General features: G+C 41.2%; 1 protein-coding gene across 1 annotated transcript; it reads left to right on the top strand.

Annotated features, from left to right (window-relative positions):
• The first annotated feature begins 1,944 nt into the window (after window positions 1–1,944).
• Window positions 1,945–16,678, top strand: LOC108367425 (uncharacterized). The gene is made up of 4 exons (XM_017622031.1): window positions 1,945–2,383; window positions 11,053–11,719; window positions 12,100–12,173; window positions 12,249–16,678. Exons 2-4 carry the CDS (start codon window positions 11,060–11,062, stop codon window positions 16,360–16,362), a joined length of 4,848 nt encoding a protein of 1,615 aa, XP_017477520.1. The 5' UTR covers window positions 1,945–2,383; window positions 11,053–11,059; the 3' UTR covers window positions 16,363–16,678.
• Window positions 16,679–17,102: the final 424 nt, after the last annotated feature.

The following is a 17,102-nucleotide window of genomic DNA, read 5'->3' as shown; positions in this document are numbered from 1 at the left end:
ACTTCTGCGACGGGGTGGAATTTATCTTAGAGGGAGTCAGGCTACGGAGGATACTCTCAGCGGCTGCCCAGAAAAGTTGCTGCTTGCAAAGACCTGAGGGCTCTTGGACTTAAACCGAGGAAGAATCACTGGTTCTGTTTCTAGGCACACACTTCCCGGGAGCAACGGGCAGCAGGCCAGTGCGGCCACATTTAATTGGAAATCATTCAGTCACTGAAGTTTTCTTCACTAGGGAAAAGGTCGTCTGATCTAACCATAGGGGCGTTTAAGCCTTACAAATCACAAGTTCCGAATAGCATCGCCCCCACACAGCTGCAGCAAACATTACAGCAAAGCTCAGCGTGGCCACACGCAATAATTAAGGGAATATTAGCACTTAATCACATGCCTAGAAGGTGGAGGGAAACGAGATTGGGAGATGGTGAAGGAAAATTCTATGAAAACATAAAACAGAAATCCATTTTTTTCAGGCCCAGTTGATGGAAAGCTGGTAACAGACGTAATGATCTCGACCCAAAAGAAACGATTTTAGTTCTAAATAAAATAAGAATCCGGCTCAAGTCTGTGCTGGATATAAAACTCGCAAAGGAAAGATTGTCTCAGTTACTGTAGGCCTCCCCATTTTTGTCTAAGCTAATCAAGACGCTCGTACCGATTTTGAAAACGTAGTACCCTAGCCTTGAAAGCTAACTCTATTGAAACATTTCCTCCTCCCGGCTATTTTCCGCCAGTAGGTTTCTTATGATCGACTGTTAACTTTACCACCAACTTTCCGACTGCAGTAAACACTCAAATGTCGCATAAAATGTTGATGCTGCAGCAAAAATCACCACCGTTACAGTTACTGTTACAATGCTCTTTGTCTGCTAAGTAAGTAAGACTGCGTGTTGTTGCTATTGATCTCCAGTCTCCGCTGCTGATCTTCATTTGCGAACAACCTGTTGCAAGCTACTACCGGCAATCGATCGCATCGCTCAACCAACCCAAACAGCAAGATAACCAGACATGCAGGCAAGTAACTATCCAGTATGGCGAAAAGTAACAGAGGCAGCATCACCAGCAGCAGCAGTAGGAGCAGCATTTGTTGCATGAAAACGCAAACGTTGTAGCAATTTCACTTTCATTCGCCAAACGCGCGCGTACCACGGCAGACGTGTTTTTCGAATAGCCGTCGCAGCAGCAAAACGCCTTGGAGGCTAAACGATCAGTCGGGACGAAGTGTCGAATTCCTTTACTCACAGNAGTAAACACTCAAATGTCGCATAAAATGTTGATGCTGCAGCAAAAATCACCACCGTTACAGTTACTGTTACAATGCTCTTTGTCTGCTAAGTAAGTAAGACTGCGTGTTGTTGCTATTGATCTCCAGTCTCCGCTGCTGATCTTCATTTGCGAACAACCTGTTGCAAGCTACTACCGGCAATCGATCGCATCGCTCAACCAACCCAAACAGCAAGATAACCAGACATGCAGGCAAGTAACTATCCAGTATGGCGAAAAGTAACAGAGGCAGCATCACCAGCAGCAGCAGTAGGAGCAGCATTTGTTGCATGAAAACGCAAACGTTGTAGCAATTTCACTTTCATTCGCCAAACGCGCGCGTACCACGGCAGACGTGTTTTTCGAATAGCCGTCGCAGCAACAAAACGCCTTGGAGGCTAAACGATCAGTCGGGACGAAGTGTCGAATTCCTTTACTCACAGGCTATTGCAAGAAATTAATTGGAATTTTTGAAAAAAAACAAACAGTGCATTCGAAAAGTCTGTGTGTGCTAAAATAATACTTGATTTCTTAATTTTCTTAATCACAGCTTGCAACCAGCGCTGTGTCAAGCGGAATTTTCGTAATTGCTTGAATCTTCGCCGCGCTTCTTTAATATTTTAATTTGCCACATTGTGTGGCAGCTACATAATTGCTAATTNTCACAGCTTGCAACCAGCGCTGTGTCAAGCGGAATTTTCGTAATTGCTTGCATCTTCGCCGCGCATCTTTAATATTTTAATTTGCCACATTGTGTGGCAGCTACATAATTGCTAATTTTTTTTCGCGCAAAACCCAATTTCATGCACGGTCTTTAAATTACTTTTCCACGGCTATCAAATAAAATATAAAAGAAAACTGAATAAACTTTATTTCGTTCGTGCAACTAATTTGTGAAACTAAGTGAATCTAATTTTGTACGTTTTTTTGTTTTAATTTACCTTTTTGGTGATTACTTGTTTATGTGTGAAACTATTTTGTATAGAAATACGTGTATACTGTGTCTGCCACAATAGCCGTGCAATTGCAGCGAATTACAGTGACATTTTTTTCAAGTGGTTTCACATGCCACCAACAACAATTTACTCATCACTCAGACGCCGTCTTTGAATGGAAATTGAAGGTTGGTGGAAGGTTTTTTTCGTGGTTATGAAAGAAAGTTGCTATTCGCAAATTCTTTTTTTTTCAAGCTTCGTATAACTAAGACCATGAAATTGTGTTATGTGGTAAAGAGCTGTTGATGTAGGTATTTTGGTTTGTAGAAAAAGTGATAAAAGTATTCATATAACAACGAAAGAAGAAGAAAATGTGATAAACCCTGAAAAGACACTATTCAAATGACACAAGAGGTACTAGACATTCGAAAATCGTCCTTCGTCATTTGGAGGCGCACCATATATAAACTCAAAATAACCAACGAAATAAAAAAAAAACTTCTCTGTTACTCTAATAGAAATACTTGTTCACTTTATAAGATGGAGTGGACGAGTAGTTAGAATGCGTACTATGACTCGCCAGGACCCAGTTTCAGCTCCTGACTAGACCAAACTTAAAAAAAATATTTTTTCAATACCGCTCGGTAGCCGATGAAATCTAATTTTCTGTCATTACGAGGCTTTTTATAAGAAGCCATTTGCAGTTCAAAAAGCAGTGCTAGAAATCCAATTAAACACCCTAGTTCCTTTAAGTAATTAATAAAAGCAATTTTTGTCCAAACAGCTCATTTTAAATTTGCCTACTAAATTTTGGTAGCTTCACAGGTAGGAAGTGACTTGTTCTTCGGTCTTGATGAAGATCTGCTCTAGAAAGTATTTTACTCTAATCGAACTATGGTAACTTGACCGAGCGGCGTTGCCCAGCACTAACGGCGGTTGGTCTAGATCACTCATGGGCAAAGCTCACTTAAGCTTTCTATACATTTTGTATAGGCGTGAGGAGAGTAAAAGCTCTCTCTGCCCATCGCTAGTCTAGATATATTCTTCCTGTCATTTTTATTGAAGGGCATACACTCTTACAGACCCTGTAGCTCCTCCCACCTGTAGTTGGACTTGTTTATCTAGTATTTACAGTTACATCATCTGCCATTTTATTGCCATTATCCAGCATCCAGATCAGAGTAACGATGTGGGCATGATTTGGGTTCATTGTTTAAACCTTCTACACCTTTATAAGCTTGATTTAACACTTTTGGAGCCTAAGGCCCACAATACTCCCTAACTATGTATAAAAAAATATCGCAAGGTAGGCACTGGATCGACTTAGAACAGAGTTGATTTAAAGGGTTGACAAATTATTCTGCTGGAAAATTACCTCTACACTCCTATCTCATTGACGCAACGAACTTTCGACACAACAAATTTGCATTTGAGATCCGTTAGTAAAAATAGAGGGTGATTAAATAAGAAAAACTTTTATATATTTTTTTAGTCTGTGTATTCACAATATCCATTAAATGCTCAACACGACTCCTCTGCCTACACAGAATGCGCATATCAATATTTTCCATGACTTTTTTGCATAGTTCGGACTGTATATCATTTAGTATAACGCATATGGTTTCGCTCTTCAGCTCTAAAATTATCTTAGGCTTGTTGACATAGACCATACTTTTGAGGCAGCTCCAAATAAATAAGTCCAGTAGTGTAAAATCTCATGATCTCGGCCGCCATTTGACCTCTTTGTTTCATGAAAAAATGCCTACTGGGTCGTTCGCAATAGGGTCACTGTTTCATGCGCCATTCATGCGATTCAGGCCATAAAAAGTTTATTATCATCACACGGCAGCAATATTTTCGGCTAAACTACTGCGCGAAATGCACTTCTTGCAGAACGATCGTTTTCATAAAACGTTTGGATCACCTTTAGGCATTGTTCAACTGAGCAACGCTCCGTGACTAAGTTTGCCAAAACCTATTGCCAACAATTAATGCTATTGAAATTGGCGATTGTAAACAAATACCCAGAATTAATTAACAGGATAAAAGTTTTCGTTCATTGCCAGAGTACACAAATTTTTCGTGACTCTGGAAAAAGTTGAGATGACTTGGATAGGAAGATGTTTTGCATGACGAACCTTACACTTCGTTGCATTGGACACTGCAGAGCGCAAGTTTTTCTGAAATTCTGGATTGTATAAAGAAAAGGAATTTCTTAGTTTTACCAGGCGATTTAAGCGTTTTTTTTCAATTGAAGTTGGTCGTCGCAGAGCAGCATTTCAAACAATTCAAATTGACTTAAATGTAAATATTTATTCCAACAATAGGCCTTCCTGGGGTCTTTTGGGTACAAGAAATCTGAATCTGCAATTAACTTTTACCAAAAAACGGCCGCTGGGTGCGACTTGGTGCAAAAAAGTTAAGGAACATTGTTTAGAAACATTGTTGTAAAATATTGTTTGCATTTTTCCTTCTTTTTCCTTCCATATTTTTTGCATCATGGCGCACCCGGCTGCCATTTTTGGCAAAAATAAATTGGAAATTCAGATTCATCGGATCCCTAAACGCCTATCCTTATAGGCCCTTTTATGGTATAAATATTCACACTTAAAACTAAAAAAAAGCGCGTCAAATCGACAACCTTGGAAAACTTAGAAATTACTTTTCTAAATACAAACTCTCAGAAAAACTTGGTTTCATCAATTCCACAGAAAACAACTCCAAATGTCGTACAGTGTTATGAATACTCTTACTTGACTCAGTTCTTCGCGCAGAAATCCTAAAAGTTCTAGCATAGCGGAATTATTATTTATTTTTTTTTTAACGGAGAAGGGAGAAAGTAAATTCATGCCCATGAATTCGCTCTAAAAACATAAAAAGTACATAAGTTACTTTTTGCGCAACTTTAAAGAAGCCAGCACAAATTTTCTACACACTAAGACACGCGTTGATAGCATTCTGTTGATTTTTAGTCATTTGGGAGGCTGAGCAGGTTTTACGATTGCTTAAATAACAACGAAAAATTAAATGTTATTTTAAGTTTAACTTAAAACAATAAAATTTATAAGGAAGGGAAAAATCAACAAATCTAAATCACTGGCTTACTTTTTATACCGTAAGACTATGTTCAATCAGCCCAATTCGCTAAGGCAATTAAGCTTTAAATTGCGGCATTGAGTTTGGTGTTCACACACACGTCAGCTGCGCAATTAGCGATACAAAATCAGCGGCTGGATTACCTACAGTGACGTTTGAAAGTAAATTCGGTTTTGCAACTGGTCGATGGGCGGTTCTACATAAAAATTTACGACATTTACTTTTTAGGTACATCAATCTACTTTTAGGTAAAGTTTTCCGTAAATTAGGTACAATTTTATAATTCAATTTTCCATCCCTGATGGAATATTAGCTGTAAAAGAGGGCCAGAAACAAACAGCTGATTGCTCTTTGTTCAATAAATATACCTCCAAATCAAAATTAAACATACCAAGCAGAGTCGCATAGAGAATTTCTGAATTGAAAGGTTTTTAATTTCCAATTAGGTGCCTGTCTGAACATAGTCTAAGGACCGTAAAAAATAGGTAAATGATGGAATACAATTAAATGCAAACAGTCGGTAGTTTTGTTAAGATACCTAAGATGTATCTATTCACTCGCATACAGGTGCTAAAGTACTTCTATTTGTGCTTAATTAGGATAAAAAAAAATATTTATGTTAATTACCATAAAAAATGCACAACGAACGGGAAAGCTCCTCTTCTTTTTTGCAGTCGGTTACATCAACAAATATTTGTGTATGCAAATTCAAGTAGATTTGGTACGTTATATCAGCCCTCCAGTACCTTTTTTAATTAGTAATTCGTAAGTTTATATTTAAATTTATTAAAGTAATTGCTGGAAAGTAAAATAAGTAACCCAAACTATGCACATATAAACCACTCTAAATGCAGACGAAGATATTTTTGTTTATTACATATATTTTTTCTCCCAACTGCTTACCAGCAAACAATGCTTATTTAATACACAAGCAGAAAAAAAACGCAAAATTGCATAATTAAACATTGCATGGCATGGAAGGCATTCGGCTGACGCAAATACCATGACCCATGATGGAGCTGGCTTTTGATGTCATAGCTGTCGCTTGAGCTAAGCAATAACATAGTACTCGTGCAAACAAAGGTATGCACAAACTATGCTTGCATGTACATACATACATACATACGTATAATTGAATGCGTGCCTGCCTTCGTCGGCTTAGTGCAATGACATTTGCGCGACAGATGCNAAGTTCTAGCATAGCGGAATTATTATTTATTTTTTTTTTAACGGAGAAGGGAGAAAGTAAATTCATGCCCATGAATTCGCTCTAAAAACATAAAAAGTACATAAGTTACTTTTTGCGCAACTTTAAAGAAGCCAGCACAAATTTTCTACACACTAAGACACGCGTTGATAGCATTCTGTTGATTTTTAGTCATTTGGGAGGCTGAGCAGGTTTTACGATTGCTTAAATAACAACGAAAAATTAAATGTTATTTTAAGTTTAACTTAAAACAATAAAATTTATAAGGAAGGGAAAAATCAACAAATCTAAATCACTGGCTTACTTTTTATACCGTAAGACTATGTTCAATCAGCCCAATTCGCTAAGGCAATTAAGCTTTAAATTGCGGCATTGAGTTTGGTGTTCACACACACGTCAGCTGCGCAATTAGCGATACAAAATCAGCGGCTGGATTACCTACAGTGACGTTTGAAAGTAAATTCGGTTTTGCAACTGGTCGATGGGCGGTTCTACATAAAAATTTACGACATTTACTTTTTAGGTACATCAATCTACTTTTAGGTAAAGTTTTCCGTAAATTAGGTACAATTTTATAATTCAATTTTCCATCCCTGATGGAATATTAGCTGTAAAAGAGGGCCAGAAACAAACAGCTGATTGCTCTTTGTTCAATAAATATACCTCCAAATCAAAATTAAACATACCAAGCAGAGTCGCATAGAGAATTTCTGAATTGAAAGGTTTTTAATTTCCAATTAGGTGCCTGTCTGAACATAGTCTAAGGACCGTAAAAAATAGGTAAATGATGGAATACAATTAAATGCAAACAGTCGGTAGTTTTGTTAAGATACCTAAGATGTATCTATTCACTCGCATACAGGTGCTAAAGTACTTCTATTTGTGCTTAATTAGGATAAAAAAAAATATTTATGTTAATTACCATAAAAAATGCACAACGAACGGGAAAGCTCCTCTTCTTTTTTGCAGTCGGTTACATCAACAAATATTTGTGTATGCAAATTCAAGTAGATTTGGTACGTTATATCAGCCCTCCAGTACCTTTTTTAATTAGTAATTCGTAAGTTTATATTTAAATTTATTAAAGTAATTGCTGGAAAGTAAAATAAGTAACCCAAACTATGCACATATAAACCACTCTAAATGCAGACGAAGATATTTTTGTTTATTACATATATTTTTTCTCCCAACTGCTTACCAGCAAACAATGCTTATTTAATACACAAGCAGAAAAAAAACGCAAAATTGCATAATTAAACATTGCATGGCATGGAAGGCATTCGGCTGACGCAAATACCATGACCCATGATGGAGCTGGCTTTTGATGTCATAGCTGTCGCTTGAGCTAAGCAATAACATAGTACTCGTGCAAACAAAGGTATGCACAAACTATGCTTGCATGTACATACATACATACATACGTATAATTGAATGCGTGCCTGCCTTCGTCGGCTTAGTGCAATGACATTTGCGCGACAGATGCGCCAAAGTTGGCAAATACGTCTACAATAAAAGTCACAAAAAGTCGTCGAAGACAAGCGCAATGTTAACAATAGCAAAAACAACAATTGGAAACTATGTATGTATGTAGATATGTACTTGTATATTAATGGTAATTATAAACCAATTCAGGGTTATTCTAAAGGAATAAAAACGGCTTTTGACGTTGATAAGAAAATATAAATTTATGTACTTAAATGTGTAGAAACTTTTCTAAGCTGACTGTGGAATAACCAACCAGCTCGCCACCAAAAAAATTGCTAAGCGTTTGGCCAAGCAACTCTTCCAATTTGTGGTCTGCGGCAATGCACAGTGGTTCAAAACTGAAATTGACTGTTCATAATTCAGTGGAGCCTTCATTTTTCAACCAATTTGATACATTTTTTAATGAAAACTTATGCAATTGACAATAGACCAACTGAGTCCGATTTTTTAATTTTTAATTATTTACATATATAAAATTTAGTGCAAGGTGCAGAAAAAAGAGAAATTTTGAAGAAACTCGATTCTCCTATTGCAGTCAATAAATTTTACATAAAACAAACTAGTTGAAAGCTATTGTAGAGTTCCCACAAAATGGAAAAATAAAATACAATTCACATGCAAAATTTAAAATTTTATAAAAAAGAAGTTCAAGTTGCAAGGGGCTAAGAGTACACGTTGATTTTTAACAATTTTTTTGCAAAAAATTTCGAGCACATCAGCATGCTAAGTGGAATATAAAAGCGAACTATGTGTCTCGTGTCTTATTATATTTATTAATAAAAAATATTTTTTTTATAATATTTAAATTTTGTTTAATATTTTTGATTTTGGGGGAAATTTAGATACAATCGGTTTTCACTGCTTTGTACTATGTAATATTTGTTAACGGGAACATAACTCACTCAGAAAACTGTCCTTGCCTACCGAGGGCTGACAGCTATTAAACAAAATTTTTCAAGCATTTTTCTCGACCGAATTAATTTTTTGAGCATTGGGTACGGGTATCTCATTCTTGGTCAAACCAGCAATTAGTTCACATTTAATACTATCTATGTATAAATCGACTCCAAACATAATGTGGGTACATTAAGGTGAGTACTAAAATTTTTTGAGCCGAAATCACAGCATTGAATTATTTTGGTAGCTACATATATTTTCCACCACACAGGTGGTATCACTGTTTATCTCAGTCAGAAAGGGCTATCTATTTCAAAGTATACCGTGTCAAAGGCGATGATGACTTACGTTAGTGTCAACTTGTGTGCACCACTTAGGATCCGACAATCCTTTGTTTTCAATTTTTCATTTTGAGCTTAAAAAGGCAAGAAAATATGCTCGATCGAAGAGCTGGCCTACCTACTAAGATGCCGGGATATGTATATCCTAGTCGGAAATAACTTCTAGTTTTGCCTATTTCCAGCAGGTTAGCTTAAGAGTAATTGTTGTAAGCCAACCTCTAGTTTCAGCATTTTTTCAGACGACAGTCATCAATTGATCGTAACAATACCATTTAGTTGCTTCTTACCTCCCGCAGGATGATATTTTGTTTGCCTCTCTTTTTTTGCCACGAACGTGACAGAAAGAGGACAGTCTTGGGGGATTGTGCTCCGCCTAAATGTTGGAGTTGTATAGCGAGAGTAGGCACCTACGAGTACATTCCCTTCTGAGCATTAGTTTTCCATACCAGTTTCAGGATTGTAAACTTCCAAGCCCCATCTTGTGGAGTACACGACTATTTACCAATCAAACTGGGCTATTTTTCTAGCCGATCACTCCCTTCATGGAGGCCCCCCGGCATAACATAGTCACTTGAGTTGATTTGTAGCCGCTTGCATGCCTTCAAACGTCTGCATCAATCCCTGTTCGGCAGAGATGCGCGGCAATTTTGCTCATACGAGTATTTCAGCAAAATATCTGACAGCTTTCTGTGAGAATATCACCAGAAACGTGACTACGCTAGGTTTAGTGTTATCCACATCGCGTATTCCCTTGGTAATCCTAAGAAATAGTTGGTATTAGTTTTTGAGCCTTTCAGTTTTACCTGGGGTAAATTGAATGCGGTTCAAAAGGCGACAGGGACTATTAAAAATGCATACTGCCAAGTATTCGAATCCGAATGATTTGCTTTTCGAATCGCAATAGAGAGTAGACCCCCTGTCCTTGTATTATTTTCTCCAGTTAAGCAACTATGAATATTAGAAAAAATAGGACATCCGAAACATTGCTCGATGGTATCCTAAAGATACTGATAAAAGGTATATCTTTCCAGTAAAAGTAGAACATGCCACTAAAATGGGCCTCCCGTACAATCCTCGGGCGCCGTAGCTTTAATCCCTCATGAAGTACGGACAAAAAATACATGAAACACTAGGCACAATCTTATGCAGATTTCCATAAGTAGATTCATCGACAAGTCCAAACAGTTTGAAGAGACCAACGAATCGTGGCAGCAGATAATGTCAGGGTTCCAGAGATAGCATACTCAAAAGTTACTTATAGCGTTTATTGTGTTTTGGACTAATGCTCATGCAAACACCTCTACCAACCAAACAACCTCGTCTCGTGTAGTTGATTTAGAGCAAACCACCCAAGATTTAGAGCAATTCATTCCCAAAAACTCCGCTGGCGTTATGTCTTACTGTGAACTACTTTTGGATGCCTGTGAAATCCAGTCTGCATTTTTCGATTACTCAACTCAGCCGACCTATCTCAGAAGTTGTGAGAAAGGGATTGGTTGTGGAGTGGTGTATGAGTAAGAGAATTCGCGTCAAACGGTAGTGTGTATTTAGTCTGAAGGCTGATGAAGCTTCTTAAGTTCATCATTTATCGCTTAACAATATTATTCATACTTAATTAAAATTTATAAGTCAAACAAAAAGTTTTAAAATACCTAAAACAAAATATTTAACTAACGACGTAGCTTACGTGCAATATGTCTGACACTAAACCTGCCTGTGTTTGTCTTCCATTAAAACCCCGCCCTATTTTTTATTTTATTCCTACATTTTGTCACGCTTTGTATTAAATAATTCCCTTTCTCTCTCTCTCTCTATGCGTTTTCAATTTCAGCGTTGAAATGTTAACAAAACTGCCGTTACCAGCTGTCATCGGCGTATTTTTACTAACCGCAACAATAGCGGTAACAACAGTAACAGCAACCACAATTACAACAAGAACAGCAGCAACAACTGCAAGAGTAAACAGTATCAACGGTGCTACAACGTCACTGGAAAAAGTAACGGGGGTAACAAGAAGTGCAAATGGCAGTGGAAGTGGAAATGGAAATGGAAGTAGAAATACAAGTACAAGTACAAGTGTAAAAGATGTTCCCGTTGCGGTGCTAGAAGCCAAAAAATCTAACCCGGAAAACGTTGCTGAGTTAGTAGGTGGGCGACCGGCCGAAACGACAACATCACTACTGCCACTACAACCGCCATTGAATTTGACAAGCACCACAACAAGCGTATTCCTCACGCCAACATCTGGCAGCACAGCAACGAAACATCAATTGCCAAACTCGACACTGCCGCAGCAGACACAACAATCAAGGCCGCAGTCGCAGCCGCAGTCGCAGTCCCGTTCTACTCAACCCTCAGCGCGTAAGAATTCAACGCAGCAGGGCTCGGCTAGGCGCTCAACGCAAGTACGCACGTTAAGAAAATCAAATTCCAATGCTGAGGAGGCTAATGTTGTCAAAAATGACAGTAACACATTGCAACATGACAGCACGAAGAAGGTAAGTAAAAAGGGAAGTCGCCGCTGAGTTGGAGATATAGATGATAGATTTTTGCTAGGTGTGAGGTTATATGTAAATGCTTATGTTTACGGTGGTTGGTCTTTTGAGACTTGTAAAATGTTTATGAAGTAAGCATGGGTCAAGTGAGGAGGGGGAAATTTGAAAGTTTTACTTGTATATTAAACCTTAAAAAAATTTGTCTGTCGCAAATTTCTATGTTTCTCTCTATGTTGCTTCAAATATGCGACATCTGTGTATCAGGGCTCTAATATTTTTGTAATATATAGTGGAGAAATATTGGGTGGTGAGAACTCTAAATCTTAAGTATATAAAAATTTATCAAAAATTTCAAGTCCTAAAATATCTCATTTCATCCATAGGCTCGTCCACACATCAGTCAATTGACACCAGCACCCGTAGTCGAGATTCAAATAGAAGAAGATCCCAGAAGAGAGTAAGCATTAATATTTCACCAATTTTTGAATCAAAAAACACCAATCTTAACATACTTTCTTTTTTCTTACTAAAGCGTTGAGTTCCCCGGTCATTTCCTTGAGTCAGCCGGCTACATACAATTTGATGTAAACGATGAAGATGGCAGCGTTAGTGCCGCTACCACACCGACACGAGCCACCCGCATGGATACTGTGAACGAAGTGCTCTCTAATCTTTTTCCTAATGGTTTTACAGACATCTTTCGCTTTAGCTATGCCTCAGAGCAGCCGACGCCAGCGCATGCTGTCGCAACGGATTCAGAAGAGCCGCCTAAGCACACAACAACAACAGCGCCAACGCTTGAGATAAAGTTAACGCCAGCACCCAGCAGCAGCACCACGACAACGACAACCACAACAACAGCAGCATCGAATACTCCACAACCACGTGAGTCACGTGAGTCACGTGCGCAGACTTTAGTCAGCTATCAGACAAGCGTCTCGAAACAATATCGCCGCAAATCACGTCCAGGACACACTGAAATCGTGGTGGAGAAACTCGAGCTGTTACCACGTGGCACCAGCAGCACTGGTAGCGGCGAATTCAGTGACGGCAGTAATCTGATTACCAAAGATGATTTGCTACGGATCAATCGAGCAGCAGCAGAAGCGCCGGTATTACCGAGCTTGCTGATAAACCCCAGCCCGAAACAAGATAATAAAACAGCGACCGTTGAACAGTCGCCGAATAGGCAGGCGCCCATAATTATACTGAACGATGACGACAGCGGCGACATGGAAGGTATCAGCGCGGAGGATAACCTCATCGCAGAGTCGCAGAATGTTGGACAGCGCTTGTATCAACGGCTGCCGGTTGACGATAAGCCGCATGGCCGCAAGGAGGGTGGACTGAGAGACCGCGCGGCACCCGAGTCGGAGGTGAGCATACAAATAGTGCATGGCGAGTCACCTTACTTGACTGCATCGATAAACGGGCGACCGATTTTTGTACCCGAACAGCAACAGTCAGAGCCACAAGAAAGTGACGGTGAAGTAGCGACATCCCTGAGGGCGTCTGAAGCCGTGCCGCCGGCTCAGCAGCTGGACACCTTCCAGGAACATGCAGAGCAAAGTTTTCGTCACCTGAATCTGGTACACGAAGCGCCTTCAAGGAAGTTCTTGCGGAACTTCAATCCGGTTTTGTCCGCAGGTGCGGGTACATCGACACCTAGAGGTACGTTCCACTACGAAGCGCATGCGCTGCAGCCAAGTTATTACGTACGGGCAGCTGAAGTGCCAGCCAGCAAGCAGGAGGGGCAAGCACCGAAGCAGGGTCGGAAAAGCGGCGGCATTTCAGGCAAAATCCCAGGACAAGCAGAGCCTTCAACTGTTGCCGCCGACCCACCACAGAGTGCTCGCCTTCCGTTGCAGCACTACGACAAGGATGCCGCCCAGCTGCGCTATTTGAAGGAGCAACAATTTTTACAACAACAGCAGCAAATACTGCAACAAAAGCAACAATTCCTCTTGCAACAGCAACAACAAGAACAGCAACGGCAACAACATGAAAGGTTAATAGAGCAACAGGAGGAGTTGCAGCGGCAAGAGAAGCAGCGACAGCAGTATGAGCAGCGGCAACAGCAACAGCAGCAGCAACAACAACGGCAAGCGTCCCAAACTCATCAGCAGCAACAACAAGAACTGCAACAATTCCACAAACAGCTTCAGCAACAATACGAACAGCAACAGCCGCCGTTGCAGCAACAATACGCGCTTTTCCAGCAGCATCCACCACCACATGAGTACAAACAAGAGCGCGAGCATCAACAGCAAGAGCACTACACAAAGCAGCGCCAACAACAACAAAGGGAGGAAAAAGAGAGGGCACGTCAGGAACAACAACGCTACGAAGAGCAAATAAGGCAGCAGCAACAACAAGCGGAACGAGTGAAGCAACAGCAAGTGCAGCAGCAACAACGTGTGGAAGTACAAATACAGCAGCAACAGCTACAAAAACAGCATGAACAGCAGCAGCAACAACGTGTGGAAGCACAAAAACAGCATGAACAGCAGCAGCAGCAACAACAAAAACAACAGCGCCAGCAAAACCAGCAAACCCAGCAACAGCACTACTCAAGTCCTTCTAAGCCACTTGAGCCGGCTTCCACGTCACACGCTCAAGCAGCTAGCGACTCAGAGCCTGCCTCCGCCTCCTTGCAGCATCGAACTTACCAACATCCGCTGGACGCAGCACACCAACAGAGCGCCCCAGCCACGCCCACGCCGCAGAGCGTCGTCTTTGTAACGCTACACACGCCTGCTACGAAAACTTCCCGACCAGCTTTCGCACAGCACTCACCATACGAGTACGTCTCTGAAGCCGCTGGAGCGGTGAAGAAATCTCAGCAACCCCATTCAGCACCACCGACGCCAGCGGCCATAACTAAGCGACCACATGGCGGCTACACCTTTGTCGAAGTGCAAAAGTCGGTGAATATACACAATAAATTGATCACTGAGAGGGATGGAAAGTTGGTGGAGGAGCACGAGACAATTTATCCGCTACCGCAGTACGTAACTCAGCAGCCGCAAGTCACAAAAGTGCAGCAAGTAGCAAAGCCGGCACCGGCACCGCAGCCGCAGCCACAGCTACAGCCACAGTCACAGCCACAGCAACATCAGCCACCAGCGCATGCACACCAACCGGCAGCTTCCCACGCCGAGGTTCCACCCTCCCACTACCCATTGCAATATGCACAACAATTGGCCGTGCTGGAAGAGGGTGTCCACCCAAATGACTACTACTTTGTGTCCAAGGATTACGCGTCGCTCTCAGCCAATCCAATCAACGTACAGCACATCGATGAGTTAGAGCAGCAAGAAGAAGCATCGTCCTACTCACACCTCGAGGCACATCCACAGCAGCAGTACGTGCAGTATGTATCACATTATGTGCAACAACCCGCCGAGCAACCGGTCGCGTCACATCAACCGGTCGAACAACCGCAACATGCGCGTACACAGCCTAGTGAACAGGTGATCCAACAAGTTGCCACAGAGACGCACGAAGAGCACCACCAGCCAGCAGCAGAGAAGGACATCGTCGAAAAGGCAGTCGAACATCAGGTTGAGAAGATCGTGGAACGCCCAGTGCACATACCATACCCGGTGCACGTACAACAGTACATCGACCGCCCCTATCCTGTGCAGGAGATAGTCGAGACGCATATACCCGTGCCCTATCCAGTACCGGAGCCAGTACCCGTGCCCGTGCACGTCGATCGCTACATTGACCGCCCCTACCCAGTGGAGAAGATCGTCGAGAAACGTGTGCCCTACCCTGTAGAGAAGGTTGTCGAAAAGATCGTGGAAAAGGAAATACCCATCGAAGTTGAAAAGATAGTCGAAAAAGTCGTCGACCGTCCAGTGCCCGTACCCATTCGTGTGCCTGTTGCTGTGCCCGTGCCGTATGCGCATCAGCCGCTGCCCGTCGAATACGATGAACAAGCGGAAATTTTCGGAAACTCTCCCTACCAAGCACATCCCAATGCACTTGGCTGGAACGAAGCCACAAGCTTCGCGGACTTTGGTGGCCGCGCACCAACGGTGCAGCAAATACCACCGAAGGTGCTGCAGAACTACTATACGCGCATGTTGAAAAAGTTGCTGCCGAAAGTATTGCCACAGCGAGGCGCGCCCCCTGCGTTAGCAACCACCGCTACAACCGCAGCCTACACCCATACACAGGCGCGGCCTAAAGCACCTGCGGCTAGCAGCACCACAATGACTGCGTCTTTTAAGTCGCCTAAGTCGCAAAAGGCAAACACAGCAAGTGGCACATCGGCTAAGCAACACACCTTCAAGATCGGCGACATGCGCTTCGACTTGAAGCCGCCACCACCACCGCCCACGGGTCCGGAATGGTCGAAGGGTGCGCGCTACATTTACAACACTTTGCCGCACGATCTATCCGTGGCGGACTCGTCTGCTGCGGAGCAGTTGACCGATGCATATTCTGGCCCCTATGTGCCACTCAACGAGCCATATGATGAATTTCAACGTTGGCGTAATGGACACAGTTTGAAGCGAAGTCCACAATTTGGTAGAAATCTGCAAATGGAGTATGGCTTCAAGCCGCCGCTAGTGCCTTCTGTGGAGATCAACGATCAGGGCATACCATTGCATGCGGAAGAAAAGAAGGCGGAGTGAGGAAAGGGAGTTGGAGACTGGAAATTGGATGTTATCCAAAAAAAAAGAACATGGTGCAAGCATGAAAGTAAAGGAACTGCAAAATATACGTATCAACATAAGCTGAAATTTAACATAAAATATTTAAGTTTTATTTAAATGTTTAGTATGATTAACTTATGTATTTAAATACTGTGCCAAAATATTTTTTTTTACTTTAAAGACAGAAACACTATCACGGTGGAGTACGGAGAGTCCCTGGGTTAGGGATTTCCTTATAGAAAAATGGAAGACATTATTTTCTTGATATGCACGGAACCGACACAGTGATTTCTTAGACACGAAGAATTTAACAAAAATGTCAACTTAAAAAAATTACTAATTTTACCTAAGTGCTAAATTTCAAAATAAAAATCGTGTAAACTAAATACTTATGCAATTTTATATTCTCCATAACTGACATTAAACATAACACAAAAAAGGCATAGTCTACATTTGATGAGTGTTCAATAGCTTTCACCAGGACTGAGAGTAGCTGCCGGATCGAATATTTCTATTTTCACAGAAATACAAAAGCATCTTCGGGATATCTAGGACTCAGTGTTGACAGTAAGGTACGTTAAATATGTGTTTTAAAGGAGTTGCCTATACAGTTTTATTGTGACATTTTCCACTTTTCTACCTTGCTTTGGCTCTTAAAGAGATACTTAAAAGGGTTGAATTCAAAGCACCGAAAGCCGAAAAGTGTGGGACCTCTCCTA

The sequence above is a fragment of the Rhagoletis zephyria genome, unplaced genomic scaffold, assembly GCF_001687245.7.
Source record: "Rhagoletis zephyria isolate East Lansing unplaced genomic scaffold, Rhagoletis_zephyria_1.1 Rzeph_scaffold_02680, whole genome shotgun sequence".
In the NCBI taxonomy this organism is placed as follows: Eukaryota; Metazoa; Arthropoda; class Insecta; order Diptera; family Tephritidae; genus Rhagoletis; species Rhagoletis zephyria.
The sequence above is the reverse complement of the archived record's forward strand: the minus strand, read 5'-3'. Positions and strand labels throughout refer to the sequence as shown.